General features: G+C 36.3%; 2 protein-coding genes and 2 non-coding genes across 4 annotated transcripts; 1 reads left to right on the top strand and 3 right to left on the bottom strand.

Moving 5' to 3' along the window:
- Positions 1-625: 625 nt before the first annotated feature.
- On the bottom strand, positions 626-706 carry TRNAL-CAG. Its single transcript has one exon. It is a non-coding gene; the product is annotated as a tRNA-Leu (tRNA).
- A 151-nt stretch (positions 707-857) lies between these two features.
- Positions 858-938, bottom strand: TRNAL-CAG. The gene has a single exon. It is a non-coding gene; the product is annotated as a tRNA-Leu (tRNA).
- A 1,751-nt stretch (positions 939-2,689) lies between these two features.
- On the top strand, positions 2,690-4,921 carry LOC117926510. Its single transcript, XM_034845612.1, has one exon. The coding sequence runs from the start codon at positions 3,455-3,457 to the stop codon at positions 4,676-4,678; it is 1,224 nt and encodes a 407-aa protein (XP_034701503.1). The 5' UTR covers positions 2,690-3,454; the 3' UTR covers positions 4,679-4,921.
- A 1,858-nt stretch (positions 4,922-6,779) lies between these two features.
- Positions 6,780-13,799, bottom strand: LOC117926508 (heterogeneous nuclear ribonucleoprotein 1). The gene is made up of 5 exons (XM_034845611.1): positions 13,428-13,799; positions 13,230-13,337; positions 12,673-12,898; positions 11,122-12,325; positions 6,780-7,402 (listed from the first exon to the last, which is right to left on the bottom strand). Exons 3-5 carry the CDS (start codon positions 12,892-12,894, stop codon positions 7,389-7,391), a joined length of 1,440 nt encoding a protein of 479 aa, XP_034701502.1. The 5' UTR covers positions 12,895-12,898; positions 13,230-13,337; positions 13,428-13,799; the 3' UTR covers positions 6,780-7,388.
- Between the last annotated feature and the right edge of the window lie 1,652 nt (positions 13,800-15,451).

Raw genomic sequence — 15,451 nt, 5'->3', positions numbered from 1 at the left:
AGGTTTGGTATTAAAAACTTAAAAACTTTCTCTAAATTTTGATTTTCTTGCTATTTTGAGGTAAAATTTCTCCACAAATGATCATATACAAGGAGAAATATTCTATCAGAGTAGTTGCAAATAAGACATATTCAAGCCTACCCCAGCAGATGGACCCAACGCCACAGTTGTGGAAACTGCAACAGGACAAGATCTTTCTCTTTCCCACCCCGTCTGGTGGCTAAGAAAATAAAAGAAACATGGTGAGAAAAGAAATGGAAATCCATTTAGTATTCTGGGTTTTGCATCAAGAACTTTCTGCTGTTGTAAGGCGAAATTGTTCCACAAATTCTTAATCATACTCTTCAATCAATGCCTTGCAAGTAAGAATTCAAGCAAATAAGGTACAATTTATTCACTAATCATACAAGGAAGTTTCTGCCATCAAGGTTGCAAATAAGTCACGTTCTCAAGCCTACACTAACAGATGAACCCAACATCACAGAAACTCTTTCTCCTTCCCAACTCCATTTGGTTACTGAGAAAAGTAAAGAAATATGGTGGGAAAATAAATGAAAATCCAATTTATATTCTGGGTTTTGTATCAAGAACTCAAAAAAGCTTGGTTTGGGAAAAGGGTTTGGATTGTCAAGAATGGGATTCGAACCCATGCCCTTTCGGACCAGTACCTGAAACTGGCGCCTTAGACCAACTCGGCCATCTTGACAGATACCTATCGAGAAACTCTTTCTCTTTCCCAACTCATTTGGTTACTGAGAAAATTACAGAGAAATGGCGAGAAAAGAAATGAAAATCCATTTAGTATTCTGGGTTTTCTATCAAGAACTCAAAAAAACCTTTTGGGAAAAATTTTGGATTGTCAAGAATGGGATTCGAACCCATGCCCTTTCGGACCAGTACCTGAAACTGGCGCCTTAGACCAACTCGGCCATCTTGACAGATGCTCATGAAAGTGGACAAAATCTTTCATATAGTATTAATTTTTAAAAAGGAAAGAAATCGTGTGTATACAACTCCGGTCCAAAATCATAATACCCATCAAATCTCATGTCTGAACGTAGTAACTCAAAATCTTCACCCTTGACATGAGAGCTGAAGTGGATTTGACTTAACTGGTTTCACTAGATTTCCATTGGGTTAGTAGTAGATTAGGCTACTTGCAAATCTTAGCGGTGATGAGATCGAAATATAAAATAATGAAATGTAAAAACCAATGAAAGTCATATATAATATAATAAAGATTTGATTTACATGTGTTATATCATGTTATCGATGATGTCTTTTCGATAAATATTATAAGAATAACTTTTAATACGCTAATCTATCAAACTCGAACACAAGTAATCTCAAACTAATAAAACCTATCAGGGATGTAAATTCCAAAAATCACCACCAAACACTCACTTTCAAAATTTGAAAAGAATTAAGATGAGACAATACGTCTGCTTTCTGCTATTAACCTCAAGTAATAGTAAAACTCCCCTTACCCTCGTCTAGGTGGCATATCACAAGGGGAAAAGGATGTGTCAATGGTCATCCTTTGTGTACACATATGTTGAAAGATAAGTCCAATAATCAGAAAATAAGCAAGCAATAACTAGTTGATGCCTTCAACATCTCAATTTGTCAACAAGCACCCACATAGAGACATTGATGTACTCACACTTTAACCAAATTCTCATTCCCTTATCTATACCCCCAACTCACCTTTCCCCTCTTTTCTACAAAGAGAATCAAAGCTGAAATCATAGCATCTACCCACCCACTCTACTCCTCTCCCCACTGGGTCTGTGGCCTCAAACACTAGGCCAAATCATTCTGAAAACAACCCCATTTTTAAAGATGTGTTTGGGTGTTCTAAGCAAGTTCATTATCATTGAGTTCTGACTCCTAAAATCACTTTTTAACACCTCAATAATTCTTTTTTTTTCATTTATATATTTGGGCATTTAGGATTGAAAACAATCTTCTATAGGTTAAGCCCCATTTCTCACTGATGATACAGCCTTAGACATTGAAAGAACTCAATGAATTGGTTTAGTGGCCTAGTGCTGTTCCATTTTCTGGCTAGTGGGCTACTCTTAAAAAAAGGGTTGGGTGTGAGCCATATAGAGAGACATAATTGGTATTTAAAAAAAAAAAAAAGTATTTTTGTTTCGTATCGAAATGATATATTATCCATATTTCATACTTTCATTTACATATAACATCAAAGAGTATTTTTGTTTAATTTTTTTTATGAAAAATATGTATTTTCATACACATTTGGAACTAACGGTAAAATAAGAATTTTTAAAAAATAAATCAAATTTTATGCCGTCTAAAATTAAAATATAGTACCACTTGGATTATTAAAAGTAGTACAAGATGATACTTATATAATGAAAAGAAGTGCGGAAAGCCAAATTAGTTTTTTACTAATATACTACATTTGGATTTTCAACTTTAGGCTTTTATTTGACGATTTTTCACACCCTTCTCCCTTCTTCTTTCCTTCAATTTTATTTAACTGATTTTTATTTTTGTAATTTCAAAATTCAGACAGCTCCAGAAGGTGAGGAGTCAGATTGTTTCGGTATATTCTTTCCGTAGATTTTTCTAAAGCCTGTACCAAACTCATGCCAATCACCTGACTCCATTCAGGATAACAGAGATTTAGGGGGTGGGGAGTGGGGAGTGGGGAGTGGGGGCTTCGCAAAAATCAATTCAACTCAATTCTTTTCTTCTGTTCAGTACTAACAGACAAAGAAAAAAGAGACCAACTCACCCTTTCCTTCTATATCTCACTTTTTCCTCTTCTTCAAAATATCTGGCCATTTGGAAGGATTTTGCTTCATTTCCCTCTTTTTCCTGATTGGCTTCCTTGAATTCTGGGTAGTGCTTCTTTGTCGAAATCTGTGCATATCTCTGATTAGGCCTTGATGGGTTTTGCTTATTTTTGAACTTGGTATATGGAATTTAGCCCAATTTCATCTCAAAGGTCCCAAATATAGAGGCCTTTGGCTTTTGGGTCGAGTTCTTCTGTGTGTTTCAACTCAAGTTGGCATCTTTGCTCCAAGGGTTTCTGGTTAATGTTTTGAGTCCTGTGGCTTGGGTTGAAGTTTGTACCAAAACTTTGCAGGTGTTTGGCTCTGGGTCTTGATAATCAACCTCTGTTTGAGCTCAATCTTGGATCCTCAGCTGCAGTTTTTGGTGTTCAAGGACTTCACCCTCTTGATTATGATCCTGGGCTCTAATTAGACCTTCTATGTGTTGGTATTGGGTTTTTTTTACTTCTCTTTGTTTCAGCTCAAATTTAGACTTTGGGTCTAGGTTTTGGCTTTAATTGTTGAGCTTGGGGTCCAAAGTACATCACAATTTGTAGTTTTGTATTGGGTTCTAGGTTTTACTAAAAGCTTCTGAATACTAATTCACTTGGGTTATTATCACTTATCATAGGAATTCACCAGCTAATATGTTGTCAAACACCCATGTTGTCGCCCATCTTCCAAAACCAAAACCTGATTCCATGGTTCAGAAAGGCGAACTAGTGAGGGATTTTGGGGCTTTTAGGAAGAAAACTATGTTGGGAAACAATGAATCGTTTATTGGGTCTCTTGAGGTCTATATACATCAAGCAAGGGACATCCACAACATATGCATATACCATAAACAAGATGTATATGCCAAGTTTTGCTTGACCAGTGATCCTGATGCAAAAGTTTCAACTCAGATCATCAATGGAGGAGGGAAAAACCCTGTCTTCAATGAGAGAATTCAGATAAATGTGCAGAAAATTGATTCATCTCTGAGATGTGAGATATGGATGTTGAGTAGGATTAGGAATTATCTTGAAGATCAGTTGCTGGGCTTTGCATTGGTGCCTATTTCAGATGTTCTCATTGGGAATGGAAAATTAGCCCATGAATTTCCTCTATCCTCAACTGAGTTGTTCCATACTCCAGCTGGGTTTGTTCAGTTGTCTCTCACCTACACTGGAGCTTCACCTGAAGTCTTGGAAGTTCATGTGCTGCGCTCCTCCTTGGCTGCCAATTCAGCTGGGCAAGACTCAGAGGTACCTGATTTAGTTCCATGTGAATTTGAGAAGATTGAGTTCCCAGATCCTAAGATTGTGAATGAAAATCAAATGATGGTTTCAAAGTATTTTGAGATACAATGTGCTGAAGGAGACTTGCAAAGCTCTGAGAGTGGTTCAGATACCGGTGTTCTCTCAACAGATTATGATGATGCCTTTGAAGTTCTGAAGAGCGAAACTACCCCATGGAGTGTTTCAACCGATGGGTCTCCCTCTACTTCAATTCCTGCAAGTTCTCAATCTTTTTCTGACACTATAGAAGCAGCAAAGTCTCAGAATCTTGATGCTGTTTCATCGAGAAAGGAAAGGATTGAAGATGTTGGAGAGGCTGAGAGTGGCTTCTCAGCAGACCCCAGAAAGGCAACTGCACACCCTGTTGTCAGTGTAAACATTGAGGCAGAAGAAAAGGTGGTTCAGCAAGAGATCGTGGATATGTACCTGAAGAGCATGCAGCAATTCACTGAGTCCTTGGCAAAGATGAAGCTTCCTATGGACATCAAAAATGAGTCCCACAATTCAGAAAACTCGAGCATGGATGAAAATTTGCCTGCACTGAAGGACAACAGTCCAAGAGTGTTTTATGGGAGTAGAGCTTTCTTCTGAACTGGTGGTTGGGCAGCACAGAGGTGACTCAAGGCTGTAGAATCTCAGGTCTCAACTCTTGGAGTGGATAGTGTTGAGGTGTTCCCTTTTGTATGTTGGGGTTCTCTAAATAATGGGTAAAACACACAACTCTCTTAGTATATATGCAAATAAATCTATTGCCCCTCTGCCTTGTCTACTGCATTTATGTAAATGATCATCCTTTAGCTGGAAATAACATCGAAATCCTGGTTAAGCAAAACTTGAATCACTCCTACATCTCCATTTTTCATATTTTATCCACCATATTCCCAAGTTATCTGACAGCACAAGCTCAAACTCTCACAGTGCCAAGGATTGGGTTGCTCTAATGTTGAAAGGGCTGTCGTGTATGTGCCCCTTGCTTACAGTACATTCTTACATTTAGCATCTGATGTGGGTTGGAAAAGGTAGAAGGAGAAAACAAGGTTTCAGAAAAGAGAGAATACTATTTGAAGGTACTGATATTTCTCCATGGATACTTCCTTTTCCCAGCCAGAAAAGACACCTTTTTGAATGCTGTCCTTGAAAGCTTGATGTGAGCTTTCACTGATTTCATTTGATTTTTGAAGATGAAGAGGTTCTTGACTCCTTGTGGGTCATGTCTTGAGTGGCACACATCCTTCTACATATTTAGCTGATTCTTTAGAGGGCAATGCTAGTCTCAGTAGTCAAATCACTATGATTGAACGGTTCTGATTACATCACCTACAAGCCTTCTTTAGAATGGGGAAGGATCAGGATTATAGCAATGTTTTACAGTCTGTAAAGAGGGTGGAATGGATTGATCACAACCACCTCACAGAGACTGAAAAGCAAGAAAAGCAATGTTCCAATGCATCCCCTTTTTATCTTTCTTTATTTTTCTCTTTCGAACTTTTTGGGTCTTTGAAATTCCAGTCTCTCCCTCCTTTAAATCTTCCATTTCCAATCGGAAAGATCAAAGAATCAAATAAAGGAGAAAGTGAGAATTGAGTGCAGCAGGCAAGATGACCCCTCTTTTAACTTTTGAGGCATCTCTATCATGGAAAACAAAAGGCTTCTAAATCGAATTCAGTCCTCTATTTCCACTGAGGGCTTCATCATTGATGATGTATCATGCTATTTCGAGTAATACAATGCCCTTTCTTTGGACGTGTCGTTAAGCATGTAATAATAACGTCCCTCCTCAAAAATGAGCTCGTCCAAGATGGTTGAACTTCATTATAAGGTTGGAGATGATTAAGCTCCACTGTAAGGTATTACTTGTAAAACCCTAAGATGAGTATGTGTATCATGTACCCCACTTTAAGTCTTGAGATGCTAAAATCCTGAAATACGCATAATATTAGGACTCCCCCCAACAGCGCGAACAAAAGCATCATATTTGTGGGAGTGATTCCCCTAATGGAGCACATAGGAGCATCATATTGTGGGAGGGATTCCCTTAGCTTGAACTTGGGAGCTAAAAGCACATAGGCTCCTCTTGTTCTCCTACAAGAATCAAAATCTTGATGTTGTTGAGTAACACTAGTGATTGAAGTATATTTGCAGCACGGGACATAAATGCTATATGACAAATACAATATAGACAACCAGCAGGCCCCTGTTAGATGAAGGAATGTGAAGAAGCCCCAACTCTGCTTCCTGCATCCCTAAAAGATACACCAAAACCATTTCCTGTTCTCCGAAACCGGATTCTTCTAATAACACATACCCAATATTATAGTAAATTTCCTCAACCATTTTCCAGATCAAGTGATCTGGAACACCATATGAATAATCATAGTAAATATCTTTCAGATCTGAGAAGCTAGGTTTGCCAAACACCAAACCAGTCAATAATAATATTTTCTGAATCATTCCAAGAAAACCCTATTGAATCCTACATTTGAACGATGAATTCAGCAAGAAGGCTGAAGTTGCATTATTGGCAGGTTACCAATTGATGAGCCTGGACCAGCACTGGAATGACTAGGGAGATTTTATCAACAAATTTTAAGTGTAAGGCACCTTGATCGATTCTGAGCAAAGGAAAATTGTTTGATAGAGATTCCAATTTGGACAAAAACAAAAATAAAGGTTGATGGTGTTGCACACAGAATTCCAATGGGAAAAGAATCAGCATATTGGGGTAACTTATTATTAGGGACCCTAGATGGGCATCCCTCAAACGTTTCACACTAGTAAATCAACAAGACCTCTGGTACAATCTGAGGAAGAACAAAACCCAATGAAGGGAAAGAAAAAAAAAACAAAACAAAACATTCCTCTTGATAACCCACAACTTTGCCAGAGACGTTACAGCAAAATAAAAGAAGGAAAAAATCATAGTCTATCTTTTTTATGTATCACCGCCTCACCAGAGATGCATGATACATTTCTGACTATATCCCGCAATCTGATTTTACAGCTCACTCAAATAACAAAAAGAGAAAAACCTAAAATGTAACTCAAAAAACTCAATCCTTAACACAAAATCCCATGTAACTTCTATCTCTAAGTTTAATTCTTCAAAGCACACACTCCAGTTAGCTCTAGATAAAGTTTTTTTTTTTTTTTTTTTTGACATCTTTTTTCTTTTTTTCCTTTTTTCTCGTTCATGTTTGAACAGAAATATATTAACGGCGGAGATGTGCGAAATTCACATTTCACCTGCTTCACCAGATTTTCTTCACCTACAACAAAGTCCTGCTATCCAATGATGATCGTCCTAAGCAGCAATTCCTGAGGCAAGTGAAAACAGTAACTTGTAAATACCATGAGATATACGCATACTATGGGACAAACTCATCATGTTTCAAAGATAAAAAGAAAGAATAAATAAAAAATAAAATAAACTAAAAAAAGGAACTCAGGCTCCAAATTATTGTTATGGAAATCATATTTAGAAAAAGAAACTGCATTGCGTTGAATTTGCCACAGAGGGTATAAACAACTTTGTTCTAAATGAATGAGATTGTTCCCTCTAAACACTAGAAAGCATGGAATATTTTGGTTTAAGCTGCCACTTGGATTAGCTGATGAGCAATTTGCATAATGACATAATCAATAAGAACTTAAAGTCCTCTGCAGGAAATGACTTCCATAATAAGAAGTGGGGCATAGGGAACATGCATATTTTAGATACTCAAAAACCATGAAACACATTCAACAACCCAAGGATCATCCAAAGAAGGCATTAGACAACCATTCAAATTTTTTGCTACTTAACCCCCAAGTAAGGTTCCAGGATATTATCAAATTTAGTGGCCTAACTTATGTTTCTTTGACAGAGTTTATGATAGAAAAGGAAATAATGAACTAATGAATGTTTCAGCCATTGCTTTTTTGGGGTGTGACTTGCTTACCAACATTGCTTCAAGATTGATGAGATTCCAACCCAGAACTTTAAGTTCCCAAAATGAAACTTTAGCTATTAAAACAATTATATCTCTGCAATGTACTCCTTTACTATTTTTTATTTTTACTTGTGTTTCTCACTAACTACAAAGTTCAGCATTTCAGAGCAAGAATACATGAGAGAGAGAGAAACTAGCATATAGATAAGAGTCCACCAAGCTAGATGGATCAATACATTCCAAGACATAAAAATGATAAACACAGTTAAATGGATCAATACATCCCAAAGCTCTGAACGCTAAAATGACAAACCAAGCAAACCTATATTGCCCAACCCACAACAAATTAAACATCACATAATTCAGGAGGCACTCAGTGCTAAAATGATAAACCCAAGCAAATCTATATCCCCGAACTCAAAACAAGGTAACATTGCCTAACTCATGAAGCATTGTCTTCCTACTTACACATTGAAATTTTGATGGCAAAGAAGTGGCACAAGCCACGAGTTGGGATTCGATGTTAATGACTGGAACTAGACCATACCGTGATATAATATAGCAACACTACTACTTACCCCAAAAACTTAAACTATTAAGGAATGAGCCATAAATGCATACCAAGTCCATCGATAAATAACATCCCACCTCATATGTAACCTCCTCTTGCACGCAATTTCAACAAATTGAGAAACAAACAAACAAACAAGGAAGCTTGAACTCAAAACATCCAGGAACCATACTATGATTAGAAGGGAAAAAGGGGAAAAAAAATCTACAATTTTACCCAAAAGTTAAAGAGTTTTGGATAATGTGTCAACAAATGTATATTAAGATGGCAAACACTCAACAGATACAAGCTAAAGAACCACTCCTAGTGACAGAACCTCAATTTGAATTTGCATGGCTAAAGAATAAACACAATATCAAATGTCTACACCCTGTATTTTCTTTTCTTGTTCTGATTTTAGAACCTAAGCTGTGAGGAAACGAAGAAGACAATTTATAGAGTAGAGCAGGAGCCAGAGGGCACCAAAATCAAAACATAATTAGGTCCTGTGTGGCCATGGAGTCATGTGGGAAAATCATAAAGTAAGAAAAGGAACCTTAGAGCAGCAAATGTTACTTGGATTATTGTGTCATTGAAGTTCCTGTGTGAGCAAGTATGCAAAGGAACAAAGGTGACATTTGAAGCTGCATCAACTAGGGAGTGTTGTGGACTTGTGATATTGGACTGACAAGGCACTCTATGATACTCAAGGGAGAGAAAAATTAAGACATGAGGCAAGAAATAAGACAAACAATTTGGTTCATCCCAAAGAAAAGTTGGCCATGAAATCTATTTATAACTTGAGAGATTGATAGGAAGGTTTAGAGAAAAAGAGAAAAATACCCAGATTATACTCACTTTTTTCTTATCAGATATGCAGATCATCTTCATCAACCTATCAAAAGTAGTCTTGTAAAGATAATGTGGCCAGCTTTAGGTAAGAAAGAAAGGGTCTACTAGATCCATCAACTTGACCAATGGCCTCAAGGAGGAGTAATTAGCATGCAAACTGTTAGGGGCGAGGCAGATACATATGTAATTGCAATAGACTACAACACGACCAGCATTGAAGCCATACATAGCAAAAAAAAGGATCTATGCAGCTGGACAAATTTTACTGATTCCGTGGATCACTGAACTCAATCAAAAGATAATATCCTTCCAATGCCTAGACCTAAAGTGATGCATGGTAGGGTTTTGAGGGTTTCTAGGGTTCAGTGCAGTGGCAAGTGAGCGAATGAGTCAATATATTCAAACACAATATTCCAAAACAACCTTCATAGACAAGAATGGTATTCCACCCCTTTTCATAACAACACATGCCATCAGTTTGTAACTATATTAAATTATCATATTTATCTACATATAACAATTATATTTGAAAAATAGCTCTAAGTTTGAACGTACATTCTGAGATTTTTACAAATTCAGACATTTTACTAATTTAAATTTTCACCGAACTTGTAGAGTTAATCTTTCTTTATCTGTGTCCCATAGATCAACATAACACATATTGCCCTGAGGCTTGACTCAAGTGGCAAGGTTTGGGTAGGGATGGGGAGGTTCTAGATTTGAATCTATGCATCAAAAAATAAATAAATAAGCATCCTTACCCATTAAAATAACTTAAAGTTTCTGTTGGTATACGTATTATTTAGTCATGAAAAGGTTTCTCAGCTAACACATTGCAAAGAAAAGGTAGTCTCTCAGTTAAAAGACCATCTTTCAGTCAACATATGCATCATCTAGTCATGAAAAATTTTCTAACATTTCCAAAATCTTAAACAAGTGGCAATCCTTTAGAACAATTGAAGAGAGGGTTCTGTAGTCTATTTTATTAAAAACAAGCCCGGAGATAAAAATGGTCATCTAAGTAACATTGACTTCAGAGAAGATAGCTCCTAAAATGCTAAGCAACATAAGCATACCAGGTGTTGGAGGTTCAATGCACCACGAGTCAAATCAGCAACCTCATGCTCTGCTAATGAATTTAATGACCTACTTAAATCTAGTCATCTACATTGTTTGATTTCCACACCTCATTCATGAAGTTCACAATAGTTTTCTACAGATCTATTTTAGCTGTATAAGATGTAGTGGACCAGCAACCACGGTCAAAGCTTGGAACAACCCAATTTCACTATATCCACGAACATGATCCTTCAAATTGAGCTACATGCTCAAAAATGATTCTTAAACTTGATCACAATTTATGGCCCAGAAACAAAGTTCTTATAAGATGGTTTGGATTTCCAATGGAAGCAATAGTTGCTCCACAGATACAAAAAGGTTGACGAGTCTTTTGGATGTTCAATGGAGACAAACAATCAGAAGTGCAAGGTAAGGAATCTAGAATGTTGGATACCAAAAATGAGTGTTGCCACAGTAGTTTTCCTTATTGAAAGATAATTTGGTTATGTTTCAGAAATATTAAATTCTGTATAACCATTGAATTTTGGCATGATATGCTCATTATCAAGACAAATCTCAGCAAGGAATTAGAGATAGATCTTTCACAAATGGCTTCATCGAGATATTGAATGTGTAGTTGTTACCTCTATTTGACTGTCTTTTAGTAACACTATAACCACCAACATAACCAGGAGAACTTTTAGCCGGAACATCAGAAGCAGCATTGCCAAGCCCATAACCAAAGGAACCAGATCCATCTCGCTCGGCATTTTGTGGTCGCCAAGTTGAGTCCCCATAAACTGAACCACCACCATATAACTCTGCCAAGGCCCCGTCATAGCCACTGTTTGATGCAGCATATGATGAGGTTGGAGCTACACTGGTTCCACTGTTTCTTCCATACCCTCCCACTCCCAAACCATAGCTGCTGTCACCACCTCCATAACCAAGATTTCCACTATTGCTAGAAATATTACTTCCTCCACCTTGAGCTGAAATCAGCGAAGACCCCCAACTAGTTCCATTGTTGCCAAAGGCACCTCCTCCGGTGGTCCCACTTGCAGATCCTGTGAAAGCACTGGAAGTTGCTGAGTTTGTTCCAAAATTAAGGCCCCCATTACCCCACAAATTCCGAGTCGCCGAGCTGAAAAAGGAAGAGTTCCCTCCATTACCCCCATCGTACCCAATAGTACTATTAAATCTATTTGTATTACCAATATAATAAGGGTTCAATCCCCGTCCATAGTTGAGATTATTATTGAAGTTTGCACTGCCCCCATAGCTTTGGCTCAAACCTGGCTCAAAATTCATACCCATTCCATACCCAGAACCAAAAGGAGGAAACCCACTTCGACCACCTGCTATTGGACTGAATCTACCATCCATCCTAACTCCATAGCCTCCAACTGTGCTTGGAGCATATCCCTGATTGTAGGCACTAAGGAAGCTATTAACCCTGCTCAGACCATAGTTAAATCCCCCAAGTTGACTCCGGATTGGACCTGGCGACAACTCTTTGGGTACTGCACGCTTCACCTCAACCATTTTACCATTCAGTTCATGAAAAGTTTTGAGCAGCACTTTATCCACTGCTTCCTCCGATTCATAAGTAATGAACCCAAAGCCTCTTGGCCTCTGCGTGTTGTGGTCATACATCACCACAACATCTGTGATTGCCCCAAACTGATCAAAATACTTCTTAAAGTCACTTTCTGTGACTGTTGATGCTAACCCTCCCACAAATATCTTTCTTGTCCGTCCTGGACCAGGAGAACCATGAATGCTACCACCACTGTTTCTACTCAGAATGCTCTGGTCATCCTTTGGAACAGCCTTTTTCGCCTCAACCTGAGAATTCAGAACTCAATAATGAAAATCAAACCCAAAGAGTAAGACAGCTATCAACTCCTTGAACTCAAACTAAGGTAATAAAGAAAATGACAAGTCATGAACAAATACTAATATCATTAAGCAGTAATTGGAATAAGGGGAGATACATGATTTACTTATGGATCAATTTGAGATTTAGTTGAACAAAAGACCGGATTAAAACAAATTCCTGCAATTATAATTGTAGGCTTGTAACACTGATTTTAAGGGGGGAAAGAGGGAAAATGAATGCTCTTTTTCTTATATGCTATTCAAAGAGACACCCCAATAATAAAATGATTCATCCAAATTCCAAATGTACTCACCATCCTACCATCAATATTATGCTTTTCTTTAATGACTCTCTCAGCAACAGCTGGGTCGGCAAAGACAACAAAACCAAAACCACGAGCACGACCGGTAGTCCGATCCTTCATAATTACTGCTTCCACCACCTCCCCATAATTGCTAAAATAGTCCTTGAGACGATCTTCATTTGTATCCCAAGAAATTCCACCGATAAATAACTTGCCAAGATCGGATTGCATTTTTCTACATATCAACAACAATCCTTCATCAATTAAAGTTAAAAAAAAAAATGAAGTAGTTAATTCAAAACAAATCAGATAGCATTCCTTGGAATCAAAGACTCATCTCAACAAGAATAACATTTTCTGCGGTGGATCCAATCCACAGTACATAAATCATCAGAAACTAAAAAAACAGATCATAAAATTAAATCACTTGTTCAGGATAAAAATCCAAGGCTATAGAATGAAATGCATGTGCCGTATTTCAAAACACCACCAAAACCCATAAGTTGTTTCTCGAATGGATTGAAATGCAAATAGGAAACACCAACACAAGACAGTAAGAACCGAACCTTATTTGAAGAATTAGACAAACCCCACAAATTCAAAATCCTATACAGAATGGATATCCCCAGATTCACTTCAGCGAAATCGCATCCTTCATCGATCAAACAACAAACCTGAAAACCCCCGACAATGAATTCAGCCCCGAAACCCAAGCCAATTCAGCTAAGATCCAAGACCCAGTTTCAGATTCACACCAAACCCACCAATTCAACAACACCCAGATGCCAAATCTTGCAAAAAAGCTAAGATCTGAGAGGAGGCACAATAAGAACTGAGGGCGTGTTCATCCTCCTCAATAGCCCCCCACAGATTTTCCCCGGCTTTCTTCTTTCAATTCTGTTATTCCGATTTGATAACAAATTGCAAATTTAGATACACCAAACAACACAGAATTAAAGCTGCTTCGATGTGTGGAGGCACCTTTCTTGATTTATTATAGCATGTAATTTGATTTGAAATATCTGGGAGTGTTTGGTTCATGGGAAAAAGAAGAATGAAAAAAAAAAAAAAAGGAAAAAGGAAATTTGAAATGAAAATGAATGATGTTTTGATCTGATAAATGGGAAGGATTGGCTTGTCCTCCCATTCATTCCTTATATACATATTGGGGAAATCCATTTGTATGAATGCATTACATGCGTTTGTGTATCTGCATGCATGCATGGTGTCTGAGCCCACTGGTTTTCTGGTAACTCTCAGCCGTTGATATTGAATACCTTTTTCTCATGATTCCTCATCAAGCTGCAGTGTGGTTGATTATGAGTTGTTGTACTCTTATTTTGTTGACTTTGGCTTGTTGACCATCCATGTGATTTTGATGATCATTAATGGAAATTTTGTTTATCAAAAAGATTGATTTTACTTAAATTAGAAATTTTGGAAGGTGGGATGAGAGTCTTCCATACCTAACATTACTTAATTTTTTATTTTTTTTTAATAATTTTGATATTCAAATAAAGGTTTAAAATCATTTCGAGATCAAAGTTTTTGTTTGTTACTAATTATAACAAATTCATGAGAAAAATATTTTAAATATATTTTTATTTATTTATTCATGATGACACTCATAAAATTTGATTCAATTAATAATTTTAATAAAATAAAGTAAATAATTTATTTAAAAAATGTATAAATTAGTAAAAATCATCCCAATTTTTCATTTTTAATCAAATTATTATATCTTTATTTTAAGTTCATTAAAAAAAAAAAAAAAAAACTATCTTTTTCTTTTACATTTTTAAAGGGTGTGATTTAAGATTTTTGCCTTCAAACCCCTCTCAATTGTTATCTTTTTTATACTTTTATTAAATTATGATTAAACAAATAAAAAATAGAAAATATTTTTCAAATCATGCAATTTAAAATCAAATAGTTATTGTGATTGGCATTGACTTAATATTTTTCCAATTTTTAGGTTTTTGCATTGACAATGTGTGATGTGGTATGTGCCACATTTCGATTTGGGTTGCTTGTGATCCATTCCATTTGGACGATTGTCCTTTTTTAGCCCACTTTTGTACAACTATATATATTTTATTTATTTTTGGAAATAAAAATAAATGAATAAATGATTTGTAAATAAGCCTTATGGAGCAAGTGGATGAAAATAGAATAAAATGGTTGGTCTCACATTTATTTAAGCCTTTCTTGTATATAATTCCATAGTGTTTGTGTAGCCCTTGACCATATGAGCAATTTTTTAGGGCTCACCAACACCACCTACTCCTATGAACATTATTTTCTCCTAATTAAGTTGACATAATCTTATGGATCTCCCCTAATGGAAGGCATGGTACAATATTTTCAAAATTTATCAATAAATATATATTTTATATTTTTAATAATAATAAATAAATAAATCAAACCACACTTCGTAAGTCATACACTCTGATATCCCATGTTGGAGTTTTTCAAATTTATGCAAAACAATCGAAACCTTAATTCTCAGATTTTAAAATTTTATGATTTTTTATGGTATTTTGGGTAAATTATTATTATTAATTTTTTCAAAACGGAAACTTGAAAGCCAAATAAAACACATAACAATCTATTTTTTGGGGTATGATGATTCTCACGTCATCTAAAATGTTAATTTACCAACTAAAATATCATTCCTCTTTGCCCAGAATCCTATTTTTATAATTATGATTTTTGTTATTTTTCAACAACACGTGTTGGTATCATTATAATCGCTAAAATTTATTAAAAATGAATTAAGAAAAAGGAA

This window comes from Vitis riparia, chromosome 12 (assembly GCF_004353265.1).
Source record: "Vitis riparia cultivar Riparia Gloire de Montpellier isolate 1030 chromosome 12, EGFV_Vit.rip_1.0, whole genome shotgun sequence".
NCBI lineage: Eukaryota > Viridiplantae > Streptophyta > Magnoliopsida > Vitales > Vitaceae > Vitis > Vitis riparia.
Note: the sequence above shows the minus strand (reverse complement) of the source record. Positions and strands in the feature narration are given on the sequence as shown.

Bases quoted from the DNA above. Each gene is read 5' to 3' on its own strand.
- LOC117926510 (XM_034845612.1), top strand. From the start codon at position 3,455: ATGTTGTCAAACACCCATGTTGTCGCCCATCTTCCAAAACCAAAACCT.
- LOC117926508 (XM_034845611.1), bottom strand. From the start codon at position 12,894: ATGCAATCCGATCTTGGCAAGTTATTTATCGGTGGAATTTCTTGGGAT. The intron at 12,326-12,672 runs GTGAGTACATTT...CTGAATTCTCAG, and splicing joins ATAATATTGATGGTAGGATG to GTTGAGGCGAAAAAGGCTGT.